This window comes from Chiloscyllium plagiosum, unplaced genomic scaffold, assembly GCF_004010195.1.
Source record: "Chiloscyllium plagiosum isolate BGI_BamShark_2017 unplaced genomic scaffold, ASM401019v2 scaf_634, whole genome shotgun sequence".
Lineage (NCBI taxonomy): Eukaryota > Metazoa > Chordata > Chondrichthyes > Orectolobiformes > Hemiscylliidae > Chiloscyllium > Chiloscyllium plagiosum.
In genome coordinates, this window is record NW_025212977.1 from 1 (window position 1) to 11842 (window position 11842).

Below are 11842 nucleotides of genomic sequence, written 5' to 3' on the forward strand. Positions count from 1 at the left end.
CTGATCGATCTGATTCCTCTTCTTCCTCCAGTGTCAGTTCAAACTGGAACTTGTCAGTGCAAACCTCTTCTCCCTGGCTGGGGTCATCCAGTGGTGGTGAGGGGCTCTGTGGGATCATACTCTGGTACCAGTACCTGTTGTCCTCAAGTGTGTCCAGGATATCCTGGGCATCAGGGTGCACGAGGTCACCCCATGTCTCCCACAGTGGGTGCACTATGTAGTCAATGAATCCCACCTGCAAGGCACAGAGAATGGCATCAGAGACAATAAACCTTATTCCAACCCCTGAGCACTTATCTTCCTTGGCTTCTCCCCCCATTACCTTGCTCTCCCTATGCTCTCCTTGCTGTGGACATAGTTATTCAGGACCGAGATTCCTGGGAGAAGCAGATCTTGCTGACTGTCCCACATTGTGGTCCTCATGAGGGGAAACCTGGATTTGGGATCATTTATAACCAGACTGACACTGAGAACCAGCCCGATCTTCAACTGATGGGTGCACGACAACCTGTGCTCATACTCAAATACTGTTTGACAGAAGGAGGAGGACAGCAGAAGTCTCCAATAACTCGGGAGTGCTGAGGCTAAATGAAATACATGGCTCAGTTGTTCATACATAACGTCTCCCTTGTTTCAGTAAATACCTGCGTCTTTTCCACTGAGGCTGTGTGTTTGTCACACATTGGGCTGATCTCCATGCCGCGCTCTCTTTCTTTGTCTCCCTGACGGAAAAACTCTTCCAGGATGCGATCTGTCCACTGCCGGTACAACTCCAGTGGTTTGGTAGGATTACTCAGGTCAGCACAGTGAACCATATTTCTCATCACCTAGCAACACAAACATACCGACTCTGAGTAACCATGGGAACTAAACTCAGGGGATCGAGTGGGAGCTCAGATATGGTTATTAGAGAATCATTGAATCTGCATCTTTCAACACTTCTTCACGTAAGCAGCACATATGTGACAGGACACACGGTCTGTACTCTCTGACACGGGACACACGGTCCGTACTCTCTGACATGGGACACACGGTCTGTACCCTCTGACACGGGACACACGGTCCGTACACTCTGACACGGGACACACAGTCCGTACTCTCTGACACGGGACACACAGTCCGTACTCTCTGACAGGGGACATACAGTCCATACTCTCTGACAGGGGACATACAGTCCGTACTCTCTGACACAGGACACACAGTCCGTACCCTCAGACAGGGGACAAGCAGACCGTACCCTCAGACAGGGGACACGCAGACCGTACCCTCAGACAGGGGACACGCAGTCCGTACTCTCTGACACGGGACAGACAGTCCGTACTCTCTGACACGGGACACACAGTCTGTACTCTCTGACACAGGACACACAGTCCGTACTCTCTGACACGGGACACCCAGTCAGTATTCTCTGACATGCGACACACAGTCTGTACTCTCTGACACTGGGCACACAGTCCTCACTCTCAGACAGGGGACACACAGTCCCTACTCTCTGACACTGGGCACACAGTCCGGACACTCAGACAGGGGACACACACAGTCCGTACAGTCTCATGTGGGACACACAGTCATACAGTCTCACGTGGGACAAACAGTCCATACACTCTGACACGGGACACACGGTCCGTACACTCTGACACGGGACACATGGTCCGTACTCTTCGACACGGGACACACAGTCCGTACACTCTGACATGGGACACACAGTCCCTAGTCTCTGACACAGGACACACAGTCCATACTCTGACACAGGACACACAGTCCATACTCTCTGACACGGGACACACAGTCCATACTCTCTGACACAGGACACACAGTCCGTACTCTCTGACACGGGACACACAGTCCGTACTCTCTGACACTGGACACACATGCGGTACTCTCTGACATGGGACATACACTCCGTACTCTCTGACACTGGATACAACGTCCATACTCTCTGACACTGGACACATAGTCCGTTCTCTCTGACATTGGACACAGTCCATACTCTCTGACACTGGACACACGGTCCATACTCTCTGACATTGGACACAGTCTGTACTCTCTGACAACAGACACCCAGTCCGTACTCTCCGACACGGGACACACAGTCCATACTCTCTCGCATGGGACACACAGTCTGTACTCTCTGACACTGGACACATAGTCCGTTCTCTCTGACATTGGACACAGTCCGTACTCTCTGACACGGGACACACAGTCCGTACTCTCTGACACTGGACACACAGTCCGTACTCTCTGACACTGGGCACGCAGTCCATACTCTCTGACACGGTACACACAGTCCGTACTCTCTGACAGGAGACACACAGTCTGTACTCTCTGACACTGGGCACGCAGTCTGTACTCTCTGACAGGACATATAGTCCGTACTCTCAGACACAGGACACACAGTCCGTACTCTCAGACACTGGGCACATGGTCATTACTCTCTGACACGGGACACACAATCCGTACTCTCTGACACGGAAGAGACAGTCCATACTCTCTGACACGGGACACACAGTTCGTACTCTCTGACATTGGTCACAGTCAATACTCTCTGACACTGGACACACGGTCCATACTCACTGACATGGGACACAAAGTCCATACTCTCTGACACGGGACACACAGTCTATACTCTCAGACACAGGACACACAGTCCGTACTCTCAAACATGGGACACACACACTCCGTACTCTCAGACACTGGACACACAGTCCGTACGTTCTGACACAGGACACACAGTCCGTACTGTCTGATACTGGGCACACAGTCCGTACTCTCTGATGCTGGGCACGCAGTCCGTACTCTCTGACACAGTACACACAGTCCGTACTCTCTGACACGGTATACTCAGTCCGTGCTCTCTGACAGGAGACACACAGTCTGTACTCACTGACACTGGACACACGGTCCATACTCTCTGACACGGGACACCCAGTCCATACTCTCTGACACGAGACATACAGTCTGTACTCTCAGACACAGGACACACAGTCCGTACTCTCAGACACTGGACACACAGTCCGTACTTTCTCACACTGGACACACAATCCGTACTGTCTGATACTGGGCACACAGTCCGTCCTCTCTGACACAGGACACACAGTCTGTACTCTCTGACAGGAGACACACAGTCCATACTCTCTGACACTGCACATATAGTCCGTACTCTCAGACACAGGACACACAGTCCGTACTCTCAGACACTGGACACACAGTCCGTACTTTCTGACACAGGACACTCAGTCCGTACTCTCAGACACAGGACACTCAGTCCGACCCCTCAGACACAGGACACTCAGTCCGTACTCTCAGACACAGGACACTCAGTCCGTACTCTCAGACACAGGACACTCAGTCCGTACTCTCAGACACAGGACACTCAGTCCGTACTCTCAGACACAGGACACTCAGTCCGTACTCTCAGACACAGGACACTCAGTCCGTACTCTCAGACACAGGACACTCAGTCCGTACTCTCAGACACAGGACACTCAGTCCGTACTCTCAGACACAGGACACTCAGTCCGTACTCTCAGACACAGGACACTCAGTCCGTACTCTCAGACACAGGACACTCAGTCCGTACTCTCAGACACAGGACACTCAGTCCGTACTCTCAGACACAGGACACTCAGTCCGTACTCTCAGACACAGGACACTCAGTCCGTACTCTCAGACACAGGACACTCAGTCCGTACTCTCAGACACAGGACACTCAGTCCGTACTCTCAGACACAGGACACACGGTCCGTACTCTCTGACACTGGACACACGGACCATACACTCTGATATGGGACGCACAGACCGTACTCTCTGACACGGGAGAGACAGTCCATACTCTCTGACACGGGATACACAGTCTGTACTCCCTGACATGGGACATACAGTCCGTACTCTCTGACACTGGACACACGGACCATACACTCTGATATGGGACGCACAGACCGTACTCTCTGACACGGGAGAGACAGTCCATACTCTCTGACACGGGATACACAGTCTGTACTCCCTGACATGGGACATACAGTCCGTACTCTCTGACACTGGACACACGGACCATACACTCTGATATGGGACGCACAGACCGTACTCTCTGACACGGGAGAGACAGTCCATACTCTCTGACACGGGATACACAGTCTGTACTCCCTGACATGGGACATACAGTCCGTACTCTCTGACACTGGACACACGGACCATACACTCTGATATGGGACGCACAGACCGTACTCTCTGACACGGGAGAGACAGTCCATACTCTCTGACACGGGATACACAGTCTGTACTCCCTGACATGGGACATACAGTCCGTACTCTCTGACACTGGACACACGGACCATACACTCTGATATGGGACGCACAGACCGTACTCTCTGACACGGGAGAGACAGTCCATACTCTCTGACACGGGATACACAGTCTGTACTCCCTGACATGGGACATACAGTCCGTACTCTCTGACACTGGACACACGGACCATACACTCTGATATGGGACGCACAGACCGTACTCTCTGACACGGGAGAGACAGTCCATACTCTCTGACACGGGATACACAGTCTGTACTCCCTGACATGGGACATACAGTCCGTACTCTCTGACACTGGACACACGGACCATACACTCTGATATGGGACGCACAGACCGTACTCTCTGACACGGGAGAGACAGTCCATACTCTCTGACACGGGATACACAGTCTGTACTCCCTGACATGGGACATACAGTCCGTACTCTCTGACACTGGACACACGGACCATACACTCTGATATGGGACGCACAGACCGTACTCTCTGACACGGGAGAGACAGTCCATACTCTCTGACACGGGATACACAGTCTGTACTCCCTGACATGGGACATACAGTCCGTACTCTCTGACACTGGACACAGTCCATACTCTCTGACACTGGACACACGGTCCATACTCTCTGACACGGGACATACAGTCCGTACTCTCAGACACGGTACACACAGTCCGTACTCTCAGACACAGGACACACAGTCCGTACTCTCAGACACAGGACACACAGTCTGTACTCTCAGAAACAGGACACACAGTCCGTACTTTCTCACACTGGACACACAATCCGTACTGTCTGGTACTGGGCACACAGTCCGTACTCTCTGACACAGGACACACAGTCTGTACTCTCTGACAGGAGACACACAGTCCATACTCTCTGACACTGCACATATAGTCTGTACTGTCAGACACAGGACACACAGTCCGTACTCTCAGACACTGGACACACAGTCCGTACTTTCTGACACAGGACACTCAGTCCGTACTCTCAGACACTGGACACTCAGTCCGTACTCTCTGACACTGGACACTCAGTCCGTACTCTCTGACACTGGACACTCAGTCCGTACTCTCAGACACAGGACACTCAGTCCGTACTCTCAGACACAGGACACTCAGTCCGTACTCTCTGACACTGGACACTCAGTCCGTACTCTCTGACAAGTGACATGCAGTCCGTAGTGTCTGACATTGGTCACACAGTCCGTAATCTCAGACACGGGACATACAATCCGTACTCTCTGACACGGGACACGCCATTCGTACTCTCTGACACTGGACACACAGTCCGTATCTCAGACACTGGACACACAGTCCGTATTTTCTGACACGAGACACTCAGTCCGTACTGTCTGATACTGGGCACACAGTCCATACTCTCTGATACTGGGCACGCAGTCGGTACTCTCTGACACGGGACAAACAGTCCGTACTCTCTGACAGGAGACACACAGTCTGTACTCTCTGACACTGGGCACGCAGTCTGTACTCTCTGACACAGGACATATAGTCCGTACTCTCAGACACAGGACACACGGTCCGTACTCTCTGACACTGGACACACGGACCATACACTCTGATATGGGACGCACAGACCGTACTCTCTGACACGGGAGAGACAGTCCATACTCTCTGACACGGGATACACAGTCTGTACTCCCTGACATGGGACATACAGTCCGTACTCTCTGACACTGGACACAGTCCATACTCTCTGAAACTGGACACACAGTCCGTACTCTCTGACACGGGACACACAGTCCGTACTCTCAGAAACAGGACACACGGTCCGTACTTTCTCACACTGGACACACAATCCGTACTGTCTGATACTGGGCACACAGTCCGTACTCTCTGACACAGGACACACAGTCTGTACTCTCTGACAGGAGACACACAGTCCATACTCTCTGACACTGCACATATAGTCTGTACTCTCAGACACAGGACACACAGTCCGTACTCTCAGACACTGGACACACAGTCCGTACTTTCTGACACAGGACACTCAGTCCGTACTCTCAGACACAGGACACTCAGTCCGTACTCTCTGACACTGGACACTCAGTCCGTACTCTCTGACAAGGGACATGCAGTCCGTAGTGTCTGACATAGGTCACACAGTCCGTAATCTCAGACACGGGACATACAATTCGTACTCTCTGACACGGGACACGCCATTCGTACTCTCTGACACTGGACACACAGTCCGTATCTCAGACACTGGACACACAGTCCTTACTTTCTGTCACGAGACACTCAGTCCGTACTGTCTGATACTGGGCACACAGTCCGTACTCTCTGATACTGGGCACGCAGTCCGTACTCTCTGACACGGGACAAACAGTCCGTACTCTCTGACAGGAGACACACAGTCCGTACTCTCATACTGGAAACACAGTCCGTACTCTCTGACATTGGACAAGGTCCATACTCTCTGACACTGGACACATGGTCCATACTCACTGACATGGGACACACAGTCCATACTCTCTGACACGGGACACACAGTCTATACTCTCAGACACAGGACACACAGTCCATACTCTCTGACACTGCACATATAGTCTGTACTCTCAGACACAGGACACACAGTCCTTACTCTCAGACACTGGACACACAGTCGGTACTCTCTGATACTGGACACGCAGTCCGTACTCTCTGACAGGAGACACACAGTCTGTACTCTCTGACACTGGGCACCCAGTGTGTCCTCTCTGACATGGGACATATAGTCCGTACTCTCAGACACAGGACACACAGTCCGTACTCTCAGACAGGGGACACGCAGTCCATACCCTCAGACAGGGGAGATGCAGTCCGTACTCTCTGACACGGGACACACAGTCCATACTCTCTGACACAGGACACACAGTCCGTACATGCTGACAGTGGACACACAGTCTGTACTCTCTGACACAGGGGACACAGTCCGGACTCTCTGACATAGGACACACAGTCCGTATTCTCTGACACTGGCCACATAGTTCGTACTCTCTGACACTGGACACCCAGTCGGTACTCTCTGACACTGGACACACAGTCCGTATTCTCTGACATGGGACATACACTCCGTACTCTCTGACACTGGATACAAAGTCCATACTCTCTGACACGGGACACACTGTCCATATTCTCTGACACGGGACACACAGTCCATACTCTCTGACAGGAGACACACAGTCCATACTCTCTGACACGGGGCACACAGTCCGTACTCTCTGACACTGGGCACACAGTCTGTACTCTCTGACACGGGACGCCCAGTCCGTACTCTCTGACACGGGACACACAGTCCGTACTCTCTGACACAGGACACACAGTCCGTACTCTCTGACACTAGGCACACAGTCCATACTCTCTGACACAGGACATACAGTCCGTACTCTCAGACAGGGGTGGCACAGTCCGGACTCTCTGACACTGGACACATAGTCCGTACTCTCAGACACTGGACACACAGTCCGTACTCTCAGACATGGGACACACAGTCCGTAATCTCAGACACTGGACACACAGTCCGTACTCTCTGACACGGGACACACAGTTCGTACTCTCTGACACTGGACACACAGTCCGTACTCTCTGACACTAGACACACAGTCTGTACTCTCTGACACGGGACAAATAGTCCGTACTCTCTGACACAGGACATACAGTCTGTACTCTCTGATTTGGGCACACAGTCCATACTCTCTGACACGGGACACACAGTCCGTACTCTCTGACACGGGACACACAGTCCATACTCTCAGACAGGGGACACGCAGTCCGTACCCTCAGACAGTGGACACACAGTCCGTACTCTCTGACACGGGACTCCCAGTCAGTATTCTCTGACATGCAACACACAGCCTGTACTCTCTCACACTGGGCACACAGTCCTTACTCTCAGACAGGGGACACACAGTCCCTACTCACTGACATTGGGCACACAGTCCGGACTCTCAGACTGGGGACACACACAGTCAGTACAGTCTCATGTGGGACACACAGTCCATACACTCTGACACGGGACACATGGTCCGTACACTCTGACACGGGACACATGGTCCGTACTCTCTGACACAGGACACACCGTCTGTACTCTCTGACACGGGACACACAGTCTGTACTCTCTGACACGGGACACACAGTCTGTACTCTCTGACACGGACCACACACTGTGGACTCTCTGACACTGGACACACACTCCGTACTCTCCGACACGGGTCATACAGTCCTTACTCTCTGACACGGGACATATTGTCCATACTCTCTGACACTGCGCACACAGTCTGTACTCTCTGACATGGGACATACAGCCCCTTCTCTCTGACACTGGACACAGTCCATACTCTCTGACATGGGACACACAGTCCATACTCTCTGACACTGGGCACACAGTCTGTACTCTCTGACACGGGACATACAGTCCGTACTCTCTGACACAGGACACACAGTCCATACTGTCTGACACGGTACTCTCAGTCCGTACTCTCTGACAGGAGACACACAGTCTGTACTCACTGACATTGGGCACGCAGTCTGTACTCTCTGACACGGGACATATAGTCCGTACTCTCAGACACTGGGCACGCGGTCCATACTCTCTGACATGGGACGCACAGTCTGTACTCTCTGACACGGGACAGACAGTCCATACTCTCTGACACGGGACACAGAGTCTGTACTCCCTGACATGGGACATACAGTCCGTACTCTCTGACACTGGACACAGTCCATACTCTCTGACACTGGACACACGGTCCATACTCTCTGACACGGGACACCCAGTCCATACTCTCTGACACGGTACATACAGTCTGTACTCTCAGACATAGGACACACAGTCCGTACTCTCAGACACAGGACACACGGTCCGTACTTTCTCACACTGAACACAGTCCGTACTGTCTGATACTGGGCACACAGTCCGTACTCTCTGACACGGGACACACAGTCCGTACTCTCTGACAGGAGACACACAGTCCATACTCTCTGACACTGGACATATAGTCCGTACTCTCAGACACAGGACACACAGTCCATACTCTCAGACACAGGACACACAGTCCATACTCTCAGACACTGGACACACAGTCCGTACTTTCTGACACGGGACACACAGTCCGTACTCTCTGACACAGGACACCCAGTCCGTACTCTCAGACACTGGACACACAGTCCGTACTCTCTGACACAGGACACTCAGTCCGTACTCTCTGACAAGGGACATGCAGTCCGTAGTGTCTGACATAGGTCACACAGTCCGTAATCTCAGACAGGGGACATACAATCCGTACTCTCTGACACGGGACACGCCAACCGTACTCTCTGACACAGGACATGCAGTCCGTACTCTTTGACACGGGACATCCAGTCTGTACTCTCTGAAACGGGGCTTACAGTTCATACTCTCAGACACTGGACACACAGTCCGTACTTTCTGACACAAGACACACAGTCCGTACTCTCAGACACAGGACACACAGTCCGTACTCTCAGACAGGGGACACGCAGTCCATACCCTCAGACAGGGGAGATGCAGTCCGTACTCTCTGACACGGGACACACAGTCCATACTCTCTGACACAGGACACACAGTCCGTACATGCTGACACTGGACACACAGTCTGTACTCTCTGACACAGGGGACACAGTCCGGACTCTCTGACATAGGACACACAGTCCGTATTCTCTGACACTGGCCACACAGTTCGTACTCTCTGACACTGGACACCCAGTCGGTACTCTCAGACACTGGACACACAGTCCGTATTCTCTGACATGGGACATACACTCCGTACTCTCTGACACTGGACACACAATCCATACTCTCAGACAGGAGACACATAGTCCGTACTCCCTGACACTGGGCACGCAGTCTGTCCTCTCTGACACGGGACATATAGTCCGTACTCTCAGACACAGGACACACAGCCCGTACTCTCAGACACTGGACACACAGTCCGTACTTTCTGACACGGGACACACAGTCTGTACTCTGTGACACTGGACACACAGTCCGTACTCTCTGACACTGGACACACAATCCATACTCTTTGACAGTGGCCACACAGTCCGTACTCTCTGACACAGGATATGCAGTCCGTACACTTTGACACTGGACACACAGATCATACTCTCTGACACGGGAAACCCAGTCCGTACTCTCTGACACTGGACACACAGTCCGTGCTCTCAGACATTGGACACACAGTCCATACTCTCTGACATGGGACACAATGTGTGTACTCTCTGACACGGGACATATCATCCGTACTCTCTGACACGGGACACACAGTCCGTACTCTCAGACACTGGACACACAGTCCATACTCTCTGACACGGGACACAATGTGTGTACTCTCTGACACTGGGCACGCAGTCCGTGCTCTCTGACACGGGACACACAATCCGTACTCTTTGACAGGAGACACATAGTCCGTACTCTCGGACACTGGGCACGCAGTCTGTACTCTCTGACAAGGGACATATAGTCCGTACTCTCAGACACAGGACCCACAGTCCTTACTCTCAGACACTGGGCACGCAGTCTGTCCTCTCTGACACAGGACATATAGTCCGTACTCTCAGACACTGGACACACGGTCCGTACTCTCTGATACTGGACACACAATCCATACTCTCTGACAGTGGACACACAGTCCGTACACTCTGAAACTGTACACACAGACCGTACTCTCTGACACAGGACACCTAGTCCGTACTGTCTGACAGAGGACACACAGTCCATACTCTCTGACACTGCGCACACAGTCTGTACTGTCTGACACGGGACATACAATCCGTACTCTCTGACAGGGGACATATCGTCCGTACTCTCTGAAACTGGACTCACAATCCGTACTCTCTGACACGGGACACACAGTCCGTACTCTCTGACACGGGACACACAATCCATACTCTCTGACACGGGACACACAGTCCGTACTCTCTGACACGGGACACACAGTCCGTACTCTCAGACTCTGGACACACAGTCCGTACTCTCTGACATGTGACAGACAGTCCATACTCTCTGACATGGGACACACAGTCCGTAATCTCTAACACGGGACATACACTCCGTACTCTCTGACAGGAGACACACAGTCCATACTCTACGACACTGGACACACAGTCCCTACTTTCTGACACTGAGCACACGGTCCATACTCACTGACACAGGATACACAGTCCATTCTCTCTGACACGGGACACACACAGTCCATACAGTCTCATGTGGGACAAACAGTCACACAATCTCACGTGGGACACACAGTCCGTACTCTCTGACACGGGACACACAGTGCGTACTCTCTGACACTGGGCACACGGTCCATATTCTCTGACACTGGGCACACGGTCCACACTCTCTGACACTGGGCACACATTCCATACTCTCAGACAGGGGACACACAGTCTCTACTCTCTGACACTAAGCACACAGTCCATACTCTCTGACACGGTACACACAGTCCGTACTCTCAGACACAGGTCACACAGTCCGTACTCTCTGACACGGGACACACAGTCCATACTCTCTGACACGGGACA

At 52.4% G+C, this 11842-nt stretch overlaps 1 protein-coding gene across 1 annotated transcript in view; it reads right to left on the bottom strand.

Annotated features, from left to right (window-relative positions):
- Window positions 1-4: 4 nt before the first annotated feature.
- LOC122547516 (cAMP-specific 3',5'-cyclic phosphodiesterase 4B-like) overlaps window positions 5-11842 on the bottom strand; it is a gene marked incomplete at its 3' end in the record, with an annotated part of 28271 nt that continues 16433 nt past the window's right edge. The window contains exons 6-7 of the mRNA XM_043686131.1: window positions 645-827; window positions 5-235 (exon numbers count right to left, since the gene is read on the bottom strand). Coding sequence (XP_043542066.1) covers window positions 5-235; window positions 645-827 — 414 coding nt within the window. The remainder of the gene's footprint in view (window positions 236-644; window positions 828-11842) is intronic.